Source organism: Rosa rugosa, chromosome 5 (genome assembly GCF_958449725.1).
Source record: "Rosa rugosa chromosome 5, drRosRugo1.1, whole genome shotgun sequence".
NCBI lineage: Eukaryota > Viridiplantae > Streptophyta > Magnoliopsida > Rosales > Rosaceae > Rosa > Rosa rugosa.
The window spans coordinates 38,019,943-38,036,155 of NC_084824.1; the positions used below are offsets into that span (position 1 = coordinate 38,019,943).

General features: G+C 40.6%; 1 protein-coding gene across 1 annotated transcript; it reads left to right on the plus strand.

Annotated features, from left to right (window-relative positions):
- The first annotated feature begins 396 nt into the window (after positions 1-396).
- On the plus strand, positions 397-5,221 carry LOC133708236 (protein SUPPRESSOR OF MAX2 1). The gene is made up of 3 exons (XM_062133696.1): positions 397-2,446; positions 2,866-3,160; positions 3,245-5,221. The coding sequence occupies exons 1-3, from the start codon at positions 1,221-1,223 to the stop codon at positions 4,877-4,879; spliced, it is 3,156 nt and encodes a 1,051-aa protein (XP_061989680.1). The 5' UTR covers positions 397-1,220; the 3' UTR covers positions 4,880-5,221.
- Positions 5,222-16,213: the final 10,992 nt, after the last annotated feature.

Genomic DNA, 16,213 nt, shown 5'->3' on the forward strand with positions numbered 1-16,213 from the left:
TGTGAAAATTCTAAAATAATATGCGGATTTTAATCATTAAATTTTGAAGTAACAATTAGGCAGTAGACCAAAAAATGAACAATCTTGGTTACGAGGCACCATTAAAAGAGGTGAAGTGAAGAAGAAGAAAAAGATAAAAGTCTTGAAGTGAAAAATAAATACTCCTCCCCCTTATTATTAGTATTAGCCTATTAGGATTAGGTAGAATCGTAGATTATAATGTTATTCTAATTCCATTTTGTTCTTTTAAGGGCAAAAAAAAGAAGACAAAACAAAAAAGAAGAAGCTACAATCAACATCATCTTCTGAAAAGAATCATAAGAAATCAAAAAATCAGAATCAATTAATTGAAAAATAAACAGAAGATGTCATAAAAGAAATGAGAGCAGATTGCTGTGGTCATCACTGATCAGAAATCCTTGCAAGCTTTAAGCATTTCCAAAATTCCAAGTTCCAATTCTCTCTATTTTCCACAAATTCTCTATCCGCCAATATTCCCCAGACAACAAGGCAATTCTTCTACTCTGAACCCCCTAACGAACTATGTTTCCCTGCTCCTCTTTTAGCTAGTTTACCATGAACCCAGTAATTTATATTTAAAAAGAGTTGGGTTCTGTTTTACTTTACCTGCTCTCTGGTTTTTATTCCCCCTTTTCTTTTACCATTTGTATAAATGTGAGTCATTCAGATAGATAGAGATAGAGATAGAGAGGGAAGAAGGAGAAAGTGGGAAAGCAAGAGGTTCTTGTGAAGGATGGGATCTGATCTTTCCTTTTCGCGTTGAATTCTCATATAGCTTTTTTGTGTGACACAGTTGGTGAGAGAGAAAAGGCAGAAAAAGGAAAGCAAAGAAGAAGAAGCAGAAGCAGAGAGAGAGAGAGGAAGATATAAGAAGGAGAGAGCTATTGCTTTCCTTGATTTTTTTTTTTTTTTGGTTTGGTTTGTAAAAAAGCTATTTTTGTAGATTGGTTTTTTCCTTTCCCCAACACCCTGAAAATGCAAGTTTGTCTAATTTGAACAAGGCATCCACACCTGGACCTGTAACCATTTTCATTGGTGGGGTACAAGACTCCTTACTCAAATTCCTGATAAGCTTGAATTTTTGATTTCATCTAATCTCATAGACTCCTCCAAAAACCAAGGCCAACCCAAGTCATAACCGCAAAAAGCAGCTCCAATATTCAAAGAGAGAATCTTTGATTTTTGGGATTTTCAAAGAAATGAGAGCAGGCCTGAGCACGATCCAGCAAACCTTAACGCCGGAGGCGGCGAGCGTGTTGAACCACTCGATCGCCGAAGCGGGTCGTCGGAACCACGGCCAAACGACGCCCCTTCATGTGGCGGCAACTCTTCTATCTTCCCCCACCGGCTTTCTCCGCCAAGCATGCATCAAATCTCACCCCAATTCCTCTCACCCTCTTCAGTGCCGAGCACTGGAGCTCTGCTTCAGTGTGGCGCTGGAGCGGTTGCCCACCGCCCAGAACATGAGCCCCGGGATGGAGCCTCCAATCTCCAATGCCCTCATGGCCGCCTTAAAGCGAGCTCAGGCTCACCAGCGCAGAGGCTGCCCGGAGCAGCAGCAACAGCCGCTCCTAGCTGTCAAAGTCGAACTCGAGCAGCTCATAATCTCGATTCTCGATGACCCAAGTGTTAGTCGGGTCATGCGGGAGGCCAGTTTCTCTAGTCCAGCTGTTAAAGCCACCATTGAACAATCTCTAAACTCTTCATCCGCCGCGGCGGCAGCGGCCTCCACCGCCGCCGCGGCGAATTCTTCCCCAATTGGATTGGCGTTCCGGCCGGCGGCCCCGGCCGCCGGGCGGAGCATGTATTTGAATCCCAGGCTGCAGGGGGCAGCTGGGAATTCGGGACAAAACCGAGCCGAGGAAGTTAAAAAAGTGGTTGATATTTTGTCTAGGAGCAAGAAGAGGAATCCGGTATTGGTCGGCGATACGGAGCCCGAGGCTGTGACGAAAGAGCTATTCAGGCGGATTCAGAGCATGGAATTGGGGCAAGGGCACCTCAAAAATGTCGAGGTTATTCATTTGGAGAAGGAGTTTTCTTCGCAAATATTGGGGAAGATGAAGGACTTGATGTCCTTGGTTGAGACCCGGATGGCGAGTTCGAATGGGGGAGGGATGATTCTTGATTTGGGCGACTTGAAATGGCTCGTGGAGCAGCCTGTTAGCTTGGGAGCGGTTCCGCCCGGCTCCGGTGGCCAACAGGTGGTTTCGGAGGCCGGGCGGGCGGCGGTGGCGGAAATGGGGAAGGTGTTGGGAAGGTTTGGAGAGGGTGGTGTTAATGGTAGTGGCCGGCTTTGGTTGATAGGGACTGCTACTTGTGAGACGTATTTGAGGTGCCAAGTCTATCACCCTTCAATGGAAACGGACTGGGATCTACAGGCAGTGCCGATTGCTGCCAGGACGCCGCATTCGGGATTGTTTCCTAGGTATGTTTGCTCTTCTTACTACTTATTTGAATTGGATCATGGAAATTTTCTTGTATTTATGTAATGATGTTGTGTTGATCTGACACCTTGAAGTATTTGTATTGATGAATGCTATAAATTCCTGTTTATGGAAGCTTGAGTACTGCTCTATTTAATTCTTCCGTGCAAAGCTATTATGGAAGAGGGAGTTCCTTAATTTCGAAATCAAAGAGTATCTGATGGAATCTGAACTGATATTTGTTACCTGGCAGGGGTCTAGTTGTAGCTTCACTATAAACTTGTTTTAACGAACTTATTGTTATGTGGTTTGAATAAATCATAATCATAGCAAAGTAGGACTTTTGGGCTTTGCTTTCCCTCTTAATGAAGTTTGTTCTTGTGTTTTGTTAATTTATTTACCAACATCTTTTGATTTTTAGGATGGGGATGACGAACGGGATCCTTAGTAGCTCAGTTGAATCTTTGTCTCCGTTGAAAGGCTTTTCAACTGCTCAACCAAGGCTTGTGCCTGAGAACTTGGATGCTGCACGGAGAACAAGCTGTTGCCCGCAATGTACAGAAAGTTGTGAGCAAGAAGTAGCAAAATTGGTTGCGAAGGAGTCTGAGAAATCATCCTCTGAGTCAAAATCGGAAGCAGCCCAACCAGCACTACCACAGTGGTTGCAGAATGCTAAAGCCCAGGACAGTAATGTCAAAACATCAGATCAGTTGCAGGTGAGTTGGCTCAATCATATTGCTAGATAACTCTAGTTCTGTTTTTCTTTTTTCTATTTAGGTCTAATAAGACTTCTTCTTCAGACTAAGAATCAAGATCAGACTTTGAACCAGAAGACTCAAGAATTACGAAAGGAATGGAAAGATACGTGTACGCGCCTTCATCCTAATTTTCATCAGCATAGTTTCAGCTCAGAGAGAATTGCTCCCACACCTCTCTCAATCACCAGCATGTACAATATGAACTTGCTTGGTCGCCAACCTTTCCAACCGAAATTGCAACCAAACAAAAGCTTTGGGGCTCTGCAATTGAACACAAATCTAAAGACCAGCCAACCATCTGAACGTGCAGCAGTTTCACATCCACGAAGCCCTGTAAGGACGGACCTGGTTCTTGGGCAAAAAGAAGTCACTGAAACCATCACCCCTGAGCAAATGCATAAGGAGCGCGTCAAAGACTTTATGGGCTGCATGCCTTCCGAACCACAGAACAAGATACTTGACAGGCAAACAGATGAAAAGCAATTGTGCCAATTAGATGCTGATTCATTCAAAAAGCTGTACAAGGGTTTGATTGAGGTCTGGTGGCAGCCGGAAGCAGCAAACACTGTTGCTGCTACGATAACCAATTGTAAGTTGGGTAATGGAAAGAGGCGTGGTGCCGGAGCAAGGGGAGACATGTGGTTGTTGTTCATGGGTCCTGACACTGTTGGCAAGAAGAAGATGACATCAGCTCTTTCAGAAATGGTATCTGGGTCCACCCCGGTGATGATCTCCCTCAACAATAAACGCGGTAGTTGGGAATCAGACATGAGTTTTCGTGGAAAAATGGTGGTGGACCGAATAGCAGAGGCAGTTAGGAGGAACCCCTTTTCTGTAATCATGCTTGAGGACGTTAATGAAGCAGATACGATAGTTCGCGGTAGCATAAAACGGGCAATGGAGAGAGGTCGTCTTGGCGACTCTTATGGCCGTGAAATCAGTCTTGGAAATGTTATCTTTATCCTCACTGCAAATTGGTTGCCAGAAAATTTGAAACACTTATCAAGCGGCAATTCTCTTGAAGAAAAGCTTGCTTGTATAGCCAGGAGTGGTTGGCAGTTAAAGCTATCCGTTTGTGGAAGAAGTGCAAAACGGCGAGCAACTTGGTTACAGAGTGTTGAAGACAGAGCCACAAAGCCTAGGAAAGATGCGGGTTCTGGACTAGGATTTGATCTGAATGAGGCTGCTGATGTTGAAGATGACAGAACAGATGGCTCACTTAATTCAAGTGATCTAACAGTTGATCATGAAGATGACCGCCTCAATAACAGGTCATTGCTCACAAGTATACCTTCATCAGTACTGACGGAATTGCTTGATTCTGTTGACGATGCCATTGTGTTCAAGCCAGTGGATTTCAATCCCATTCGGAATAACATCACAAACTCAATCACAAGAAGATTTTCAATGATCATTGGCGATGGGGTTTCCTTTGAATTGCAAGAGGATACTGTTGAAAAGATCCTTAGTGGGATATGGCTAGGCAAGACTGGCTTAGAAGAATGGACTGAAAAGGTGCTGGTTCCGAGCCTCCAACAGTTGAAGTCCCGCCTAGGTGTGACACTTGACGAGTCAATGGTGGTTAGACTCGAAGATGATGGAGATTCGGGTTGCCGGAGACATGGAGATTGGCTGCCGAGTAGCATCAATGTGGTAGCTGACGGATTAAGACAATGATAATAGTGGGAGTGGAGGGTATATAGTTCACAATGTATGTAAATATGGTCAAGTGGTTTGGCGGGTAATCAAATACATTTGGTACTTGGAGGGTAAAGAAAAGAACCGTTACAAGAGGAAGAGGCGATGGAAACCTTGAACAGCCAGACGACGCTCACCTCTATCTTCCTTTAGCCTTTTTTTTTTTTTTTTTTTTTTTTGAAATTTTAATTATAATTTTTTTATTTTCTCAATGTTTTTAGGCCAAAAGTTTATAGTATTTATAATCATAAAATATATTTATCAATTACATGGACATTTATCAATAAGATGAGGCATTCCTCCCCTTTACTTTCTTCTCAATCAAGTCTCCTATTTTATCAATTTTCAGTGAAGCAGGATTCATTTTGAAACGACGGAACCGCCCTTTTCGGAGATTGACGTGTCTGATTTTATACATTCATTCAATGAATCACTCCAGTACGTAGCTACAAAACCCTTTGGCTGCGAAAACATGGAACTGATGGAAGAGTCGAATTTCACTTTGGCCTCCCTATTTTTGGTTTGGTTTGGCGTTTTATACTGTCAGACCATGCCACACTGTATCGATGTGCACTCTTAACGACGTAGCTTTTAATATCAAAGCATCCGTCGCACCAGGGTATCCAAGGTAAAACAGATCTGGATCTCAGTTTTGATCCCGTCAGCTGTTGGTGAACTGTAAAAATAAACAACAGCGCCCAGTACCTCATGAGTTTATTGGATAAGGAACCGTTATTATTGACAAAAGCGACGATTTGGCATTGGACATGCATATCAGTGTAGAAGAACACAAAATGTGGGATGGCATGCATAATGAGGTGAATGGGCAGATCGAAGGCACATGAAGAAAGTGATGCATGGTCCATCTAGCCACCAACAGACAAGGCTCCTCTTTTATAATCTTGCAAGCTCAACCTGACCACTTGCTATCTTAATCGAGAAGGATGTCTCTACCTAGCTACTGTTGTAGCTTGTATTTTTCCGATCAATAGAACACACTCTTTCTCTCTCACTTAGCTAGATAGATAAGAATAAGAGCAATCTATCCTTGTCTTTGCTGCTGGAGTGGTGTGAAGAACCATATATGGTTCGAGGTCATTGATGTCATAGTACTCTGCAGTGAAAGCGAGATTACGAAACAAGACGAAAGGCGATGCTTCGCGACTAGTGCATTATTCAAACACATAGACAATTAAGGGAGTTCGAGCGAGCCCTACATGCATGATGCAGGCGTGTTATCTCATTTAATTCCCACCACGCCGACTCCTTTTCTTAAACCCCACACTTTGTCCAATTACACATCTACAATTTGATATTATGCACCGGCCAGTGGAAGCCTTTATACCCGGGGTCAATTATGTAATGCCATAAAAAATCGACTCGTAATAAAGTAATTAAAAAAATATCTTTTGTTCCGTTTTTTATTCTTTGTGGACTGATGAATGCATGAGGACATAATGAGAATAGTATAATTGGAGACAGCTGATTTCATCCCTTAATGCATCTTAGTCGTCATCTTCAACATGCCAAGACGACGTCTTGCTGGATAGGATTTTGCTTCTAGTTGGTTCGAATGCACGATTTTAGGCTGGGTTAGATCTGTATCCGGATTGATTTGGGATCCTGGTCAGTTTCGGGTTTGGATAGTTTTTGGGATTTCAGTTGGCTCTAAATCCCCATTTAGGGGTCGCTTGTAGTCAAATTTCTTTGCTAGCATCATCTGGTCATCCGATCCCCATTTTTTGATGGACGAACAATTTCATTTCTTAGAGTATTTGTTCCATATCATTAACTTTCGTGTTGAAACTGTTGGGTTGTATGTGATGTCACTGCTCTACTAATCTGGTCAATAAGTTCTTTGAATCTATCCGTTAAATTTTGTTGACTGATACAATTTGTTATATTTTAATAAATAAACTACCGTCCTCTCCTAAAAATAGAAGCAAAAAAAAATTCTATCATTTCTCGCAAGAAATTTAAATTTACTTGTTGTGATTTGATTGTGGATTTGTGGGTGCAAAGGCACAGAAGGTGATGCAACATATATATGACAAAAATGTTTCTATCATGGCTGAAACAAATAAATGCAGTCCCATTAATTGGTGCCAACCACGCATGTGTTCATATTATTCATTATTCATAAACAACAAAACCAACATTAACTTTGCTTACATTGTACTTCCTCTCATCCAAACCTCCAAATTTACGTGCATCATTAGACTCGAATTAGAACATTAAACAACACCCACAAAGGAATATAAATACTCATATTTTAACCCAAGAGAATTTGAATGCAAGAAGGAGGTCAAGCACAAAGCTCCAAAGAACGAGCCAATTTTTTTTTTTTGCCTATTCCCCCTATAGTGTGATCAGAAATATACTCGATCACAATTTGGAAAGCTGCTCTTTTGATTTGTCTATATGCAGAAAAAAGTTTGATGAGAAAAAAAGGCAAGGTGGCGTTTTCTTCTCCAACCCACCTTTATGCCTTTATGCTTTGTGGCCCATGTCACATCTGCCTTTTTGATATGGAAACAAAACACCCAACCACTCTCATTTTTTTTTTTAAAATTTCGTCTTTGATGGAATCCTAGACCAGATTAATTATACTTGGTCTACTAGGATCATACTAATCATCTACCATCCGATTATCCAATGGAAAATAAAAGAGTCATATATATTCACGTGGGCGTTCGAGACCAGAATAACAAATGACCCATGTGAGCAACGGGAAACCAAAATCAAAACAGAGTACCAAAAGAAATAAATAACACCCATGTGTTCTGAAATTGTGATGGGTTTTAGGTTTTAGTTGTTGAAATTAAAGGCGTCCCTATCTACGGTCCAAGAGTTCTTCATATTCTCATACAGTTCGCGCACAGAAATATAGTTATTCCTACACTTTGACGTCTATCTTACGAGTTATATATATATATATATATATATATATATATATATATATTTGAGGGCCATTCCACTAAGGGATCCCTTTTTTTGTCTTTTATAGGGATAGGGCATTAGACCAACTTTTCGATTACATTTCGGCATCTCAACCGTTCAGTTTTTAGGTCATAATATGTAGATCATTTCTGCAAATTTTCAGCCAAATCAGTGATCACTAAGGTATTAAACTAGAATAAATCAATGAACGAACCAAATCTGTCAAACTTGAACCGTTCATACTTATAATCTTAAGTCGCCGTTTTGAATGCCTTAACGATAATCAATTTGGCTGAAAATTTGCATAAGTGATCTACACATTTATACATAAAATCTGAACGGTTAAGATGTTAAAATATGATCGAAAAGTTGGTCTAATGCCCTATCCCTAGAAAAGACAAAAAAAAAAAAGGATTCCTCATTACAAGGGCCCTATATATATATATATATATAGGATTTTTCTCAGGTAAGGATGTCCTTAGTTTTTCTTATGGAATGGATTTACTGTTTTCACCCACTTTCCGATCTCATTTTCACATCTTAACCGTTCAGTTTTTAGGTCCTAATGTATGAATCACCTCTGCAAAATTTCAGCCAATTTGGTGATCGTTAAGGCATCCAAAACTGCAATTTACACGAACGAACTGAATCTGTCAAACCGGAACCGTTCGTTTACATTGTTGTAATTTGCAGTTTTCGATGCCTTAATGATCACCAATTTGGCTGAAATTTTGTAGAGGTGTCTATACATTAGGACCTAAAAACTGAATGGTTAATATGTGAAAATTTGATCGGAAAGTGGGTGAAAACCGGAAATTTGTACCTAAGAAAAACTAAGGACATCCTTAGTCTAGCCGGACTGTATATATATATATATATATATATATATATAATAGTACGAATCCTGTTTCATGAAACTGTAACTTCAAGAAGTGAATTAGATGATTCGTCGTATGTGAGTTCGTGTTAGATTTGTCGCCTATGTGGTGAAGTTGGGTAAATTGCCGTATTTTCTTTTGACTTGGACACTTGGTGCCCAATTAATGCTACTGTATGATTGATCGGGATGTTTTGTTGGCAATTTTTGCCATTTGAGCTTATTGATGTAGTTTTGTCACCTACGATGGGGGAGCTCTTGGGTTCAGTCATCTAGGTCACTGGTGGGCCTACATTTGGGTCTCTATGATCCCATAACTTTTCAGTACACAAGTATTTTCAGGACTTTACGACCATGTAATTGTGAGTTGGTTAAAGCAACTCCAACATCTTTCCCATATCTTGATTTTTCTCTATTTTAGAAAAAAATTTGGTTGTTTTGTTCCAACAGATTCCTTATAATTATCCCTAAAATAGAGATAGTGATGAGAGAGAAAAAAAAATTTCTTATATTTACAACAATCTGTAAAATTTTAGAGAAGGATTTAGGGAAGAATTATGAAATCTGTAAAATAGAGAATCTGTTGGAGTTGGAGTTGGAGCAGAATTTTTTTTAGAGATTTTAATTTTTGCTTCCCTATAATAGAAAAATTATAGAGAAGCTGTTGGAGATGCTCTTAGGGATCAGGATTAGAAGCATATGATTTATTATTATATTCGCATTTTTATTTTACATTTTTTATTTGAAAAATCAATTAGCAAAGAGTGCACGAATGGCTACTCTATTTGCTTTGACATAGCGGTGACATACCGGAAAGAGAACTCTATGACGAAGAAGCATAATTACCTGCTTTAGCACAGCTTTCTCACTATGTTGCCGCACGGAAATAAATCCGGCGACACTCAATTTCATCCTGCCACTAGGAGGTTGTGTCCATTTGATCAAACAAATAGCTCGCCGCCTCGCTAGGCCAGACAAGGCACACAGAGTGTGCATACCGGGACAAAGCCCACGTCGCCCTACCAACAGATTGTAGGGACTTATTACCGGCAAGAACCCACGTCTTACTGCAAGGAAAAAACAATAACATATAAAAACAAAATAAAGACACCATGGATCCTGGGCCCAAGCCCAAGCCCAAACATCACCAAGCCCAAACCAATGTTGACCACTGCAGACGGTAAAAGTCCTCCATCCCGACCGCCCCACCCCTCCCTGTCCACCCCCGGCAACTCCATCGCCACCTCCTTCACCCCAAGGGGTCGCGCGCCGTCCCACAATCCGCCTGCCAACCCAGTCTTGCCAACGAGGAACACCACCATCCCCCAAAACAGATCCAGACCGCGAAACCCAGATCGGATCCAATCGACCCGATCTGAGCGAAGGGAATCCCAGCCACGCCGCCACACAGTAAGCACCACCCAGTGACCTCTGATTCGGCAACCACCACTCGAACCACCCTTCAAGCAATCCGCACACCATTCTGGGGTAAAACGACCTCCGCCGCTCCTGCAAGTCAACTACCCTTCGCCGCCCGTCCCCGTCAAACCCTTTAGACGATTTGGACAGAGTCTCCCTCCCCCCGCAGCGCCTACACCGGCTGAGCCACGTACCAACGGACCCTTGGTCCCCTCGGGCCCGTCCGACGCCGCCGCCTCGAGGGCGTGCCGTCGGACAGGGCATAAACTTTCACAAAGTCTGTCAAGCGCGTGAGTCGCGTTCTAGGTCAAAGAATGATTTTCTACTTACGTTTAATTTTTATATTCTACTATGTCGTAAACTGTTGAGTATGTGAGATTACTTACGTAATTGAATTTTCTCTCACGCCTCTTAAGGGTGAGTCATTATGTGTAGTTTTTGCAATTATAATTAACAATTTAAAGATACTCTCATCCAAATTGATTTAGACAAATGCGTCTAAGCTCTTCCATTCGTTTTTCATTTCACATCATAGTTTCATCCAAATAGTTAATTTTCTAAGAGTTATGCTAGAGATCCCAAATTTTTGTACCAAAATTGGATCCCAAATGATGTGGACATGCCACATCATTGCTTTTCTGGAATTTAATTTCCAACATGTCTCTCTCAATAGAGATTAAATTTTTCAATAATAACTTTTAAAATATTAATAAGAGGAGGAGAAAGAAGAAGAAGAAGAAGAAGAAACCCTAAAACTTGATTTCCATAACTCAAGGCATGCGGGAAGAGAATTTTCAGACTTGCTGGAATTGTATTCCAGCTATGAGCTATATGCTATATGAGTTTCCATCGCTTCTTTCATCATCAGGTGTGTTGTTGTAGTTGGTATAGAGGAGGAAGATATATATAACTATGGAAGATGATTTGGAATTGTGGTTCTTGTTATTATTCTATACATGTTCACTCATGTCCTTCAAATCATAACTTCCATTGAAACTGAAAAACTACAGCAGTTGTTTCATGAATATATACATATGTGTATGTGGTGTAATTCTTTTTTTTTTTTTTGTTAATAAAAGTCTACTAGCCGCATCCGTGGCAGAGCCATGGAAGTAGCTTGGAAGAACACCACTGGAGAAGAGGCTAGGGGTCAATTCTTCTGCTGCTGTTGAAATCATTATTAATTTCTTTTATAAATGATATTTAAATTTTTTTTTTATAATGATAAAATTACAAGAGGGAAATATATATTGCTGGAAATTATTTCGTCTAAAATGATTATGTGGCACTTGCCATGTCATCCGGTATTGATATTTGGTATAATTTTTTGGTGTCTCAAGCATTTTTGATTTTCTAATTCGTTTATGAACTAACGAAAACAGATATTGTTTATTCAAAAAAAAAAAAAAACAGATATTGTTTATATTGCATCAAACAAGTGAATCGTTGATCATGAGAATGTATAAATACTATAACCAAAACTGTCCATTGGTATATACATTTATAGAACTAAATACTATTTAGTCCCTGAATTTTTACTAAAAAAACACTTCAGTCCCTTGCTTTTTAATTTGACATGTTTACTCATTCATCTCTCAATTATGAACTAATAGGTCCATTCCATTTACTCTCCATGCAAAAGCTCTATTAAGTCGCTAACGTGGCATCCATTTCGCACCAAAATGTCTATTATACCTTCACTTACTTTATTATTATTAGGATTAAATACTTGTTACTCCTCAAACTTTTGCCTGAAAAACAGTTTAGTCCCTCGCCTTCTAAATTAAACTGGATAGTCCTTATTCTCTCTAATTCTCACACAACAGGTCCAAAACAGGCCTAAAATGACTATTATACCCTTACTTCATCTTTTTTTCAATTTTTCTCTCTTTTTATTTATTTATTTTATTTTTTCTACTTCTCTCTCTCAGCTCTTTCTCTCTATCCTCCTAAAACGAAACCCCTAAAACTCTGCCCCCCCCCCCCCCCCAAATATCTGGTACGTCCCTGTCGTCCAATCTACTACCTACAAAGCCCCTCCCACGAGCTTGAAGGAATTCCAGAGCTTTTTTTCACGGCTAGTTTTTCACCACCGCTCAGAGTGACCTCCGCAACCTGAAGGCCGTCGCCGGCCAAATCAAATCCCAGAGGAACGCCGATGTGCGCGAGGTCTACGACAAGTCGTTGAAGTTGGACGACGAGCTCCGCGACCTGGACGCCATGAACGCCGAGTTGACTCTGGTCCGGAACGACATCGAGGACTTGAGCACGTCGCGGATGGAGCTCGCGACCGAGTTGAAGACGATCCAAGGAGAGATTGAGAGGGCTCACTCCGACGAGTCTAAGCAAATCGAAGCCATTAGGGCAACTCCAACCATAGGCTCTATTTGGGGGTGCTATTCTCATTTTAGCACCCCCTGTTGCACTATTCATATAGGACTCAATTCTCATCTCCAACCATGAGGTGCTATATGGGGGTGCTATTTTCACTATTCTTGACTAAAATATAATATGAGTATAATTTTGATGAATATTATATTAAAAATATGTTAATTTAATTAAATCAGGTAAAAAAAATAATTTAACATTTTATCATAATATTTAAAAATTATTCTTATTATTTAATGAATTAAAAAAAAGGAAATTTTCTGGTAATTTCCCCAATTTTCTGGTTATTTTTTTTTTTTTGGAACAAAAAGGAAATAATAACCCTTCAACTAATAAGAGCCGTTCATCACTTTTTTCCAAAAAATCTGAGCCATTGGATCTTGAATAGATCCGTTTCAGTCAAAAAAAAAAAAACCAAATTAACCCAACATCTAACCGTCCATTTTCAAAATGGACTGATCAGAGCCCTTCAATAGATATGACCGTTGGGGGTTCCAACAGTCGGCAGGGGACAAAACACAGCAGACGTGGGGCCCGTGAACCAGACTTCTCAGCCTTTTCTCTCTCTCCAGCGCATACGCGTGCGTCCCTTTCTCCCTTCCACCTGAAGCGCGCGTCTCCTTCATGCCCAGCTCCAGGCGCGTCTCTTCATCTGTTGGGCTGAGACAGCCCACTTGGTGGCCCCGATGCTACAGTGACCAGTCCTGGTCTTGGAAAAGTCTCATATTTGAGACTTGGGATGAGCCCAAGTCCTATAAATTTAGGACCAACACCCCCCAAAAACTATGGTTGGAGATGAGAAGTCTTATAATTCTCCCAAATCTGAATTTGAACCCCATGGTTGGAGTTGCCCTTAGAGACGAAATTGAGACTTTGAAGCTGGAGATTGAGAAAGGAATAAAATTGAGACTCCAGTTGGGGTTTCGTTTCTAGGAGGACGGGGTTTTGTTTCTCTCGCTTCTCTGGTTGGATTGTGGGAAGCGGCGGCGGAGATCTTCTCCATGGTGCTTCCCTAATTCTTCTTCTTCTGCTTTCTTTTTGCTTTGGTGATGCGTTGGTGGTTGTTGGTGCTCCTTTCAAATCCGTTGAGGATCTTCTAGACTGTGGCAGGATCCGAGTTCTGGAGTCGAGATCGGGTTTGGGGCGACAATTTGCCGCAGATGCAGTAGTTTCTCTTTTTTGTGGACATGGTGGTTTCCTTCTGCAGGTTCCGGTAGTTGATGTTGTCTGGGCGATGGGGTCGAAGGATGACGTCTGCTGGAGCGACATCGTTCGCTTTGGAGGCCTGGAATCGAATGGAGATGACCGTGGAGTGGGGTCGGACTTCTGGTGTTTTGACGGTGGCGGCAGGTTTGTCGGAGGTGACCCGTGACCACAGCGGCAAGGCAGACTTCGAAAAATTTGGATCTGGGCTCAATGGAGCCAACTGGAGTCCCAAAAACTCTCCTCCTCCCCCCAAAAATAAAAAATAAAAAGAGAGAAAAATTGAAAAAAAAAATGAAGTGAGGGTATAATAGTCATTTTAGGCCTGTTTTGGACCTGTTGTGTGAGAATTAGAGAGAATAAGGACTATCCAGTTTAATTTAGAAGGCGAGGGACTAAACTGTTTTTCAGGCAAAAGTTTGAGGAGTAACAAGTATTTAATCCTTATTATTATTATTCTCTCTCTCTCTCTCCCTCTCTTTTTTCCTGTTGTTTACCTCTTTTTCTTCCACCTCTCTCTCCTCCTTCAAGGGTGTATCTGGTTTTGGCTCCACATTGTTCCCTGATAAATATACAATAGCATGAACTAGATCAAATGCACAACAAAATCATAACACCAATGTACTAATAGACAATTCTAATCAAAGAAGATAAACTACCAGAGACCAAAAAGAATGGTTCTTTCCAAACATTGGAGCTAAAACAATTCACTATTACCGCATATCAGATTTTTCAATAAAGAATGGTTTTTCTAAACAACTTAGCAGATTATTAACAAATGGTACACAACCCAGAAAAAGTCTCACACAAAGAAACAAACTTTTCACAAAATCCATATAAATTCACACATCCAAAAACAAATCTAAACTCCAAGATACAAAACCAAACATTGTAGAAAAAGCTACGAGCTTCATAATGAGGCAAATCCCAGATAAAAAAGAACGTCGTCTTCTCCTTCCGATGAAGCCCCTACCTCTTCATTGCCGCAATGAACTCCGTCGTCATCAGCTTCTCCAACTTCTCAAACTCATTACTAAAATCCTCCACAAGCAATTTTTTGACTTCTCTGACCTTTCCTTGCATCTATGTTCTTCATCTTCGGCCACCATTACGAAGCTGTCGTTATCGAGGAGCCGGAGGTTGAGCTTGAAGGAGGTGAGATCGATGGAGATAAGATCGAAGCTAGGTGGGTTCCTTGTGCTTCAAGGAGAGAAGAGCCATCGTGATGATTGCTGAAGTAGTTGTCGGTGTTGAGAAGTCGGAGGTTGAGCTTGAAGGAGGTGAGATCAATGGAGAGAAGGTCGAAGCTAGGTGGGTTCCTTGGGATTCGAGGAGAAAAGAGCCATCGTGGCGATAGTTGAAGCAGCGCCAATTAGAGCCGAGGTCCAGCTCTATTTCACCTTCTTACTGCCTATGGTGGCTAAGAGTTTGGTGCGGCGAGGTTTTAGAGTAAAGAGATTTGAGGGGTTGAGAGAGAAGTCCGACTTAACGAGTAAGTGAAAAAAAAAAATTAATTAATTATTTAAAAAAAAAAAAAGAGTAAGTGAGGACATTTCCGAGCGGAAGGGATGTCATGCCAGCGACGTAACGACGCTTTTGGATGGACAGTAACGGAATGGATCTATTGGTTCATAATTGAGAGATGAAGGTGTAAACATGTCAAATTAAAAGACGAGGGACTGAAATATTTTTTCAGTAAAAGTTCAGGGACTAAACAGTATTTAGTCCATATTTGTATGAGGCAACAATTTCCTATTTGAATGAAATTTTGCACATGATTAGCAATGTGGTTATGAGAGTTGCTCACTGAATGGACAATTTTTGTGGGACTGTAAATGACAAGTGAATCTAATAGTTGTGTTTAATTGCATAATTTTAAGTTGTTATAATTACAAGCTCTGAATTTAGTACATGTAGCTTAGATTTACTTATTCCCCACATTCCCTTAAAACACCCTTAGGTCCTAAATTCAACCCATCTTGCCCATGAATCCTGAAGCGGTGGACCCAAAGGCGGGGCACTTCTTTGTGCGGTTTGCTAGCCTTGGTGCTACAGCTAAGGTTCTAGGGAATGGCCCCTAGTTATATGAATGAGGGATGATTTCTATTGCCTGTGTATGATGAGTATGATGAGGTTGTTTTCATAGTGACTCTTTCTCTTGTGTGTCCTTAGGGTTGAGTCATTATTTGTAATTTTATTTTTTATTTTTCAATCAAATAACTTTGCTTTATTAATAAAAGAGCTAATTTCATTTAACCTCCCAAATCTTTACACGTTAAATCAATTGTGGCCCTGCACTTTTAATTTCATCACTTATACCTTTGTGCTCTCCAATTTAATCGATCACGTCCAATCATTATTTTTTTGTCAAGTATTTTATAAAATTGAAAATGTGGATCTAATGGGCTCCCATGTATAATGATGATTCACTAATGCAACATGCAAAATTATATTGTATGTGACTATAATTTCAAAATACATCATAC

What these genes read in the sequence shown, in the direction of transcription:
- LOC133708236 (XM_062133696.1), top strand. Translation starts at nt 1,221, where the DNA reads ATGAGAGCAGGCCTGAGCACGATCCAGCAAACCTTAACGCCGGAGGCG. An exon ending in CATTCGGGATTGTTTCCTAG is followed by an intron (nt 2,447 to 2,865) that starts GTATGTTTGCTC and finishes TTTGATTTTTAG; the next exon opens with GATGGGGATGACGAACGGGA. An exon ending in AAACATCAGATCAGTTGCAG is followed by an intron (nt 3,161 to 3,244) that starts GTGAGTTGGCTC and finishes CTTCTTCTTCAG; the next exon opens with ACTAAGAATCAAGATCAGAC.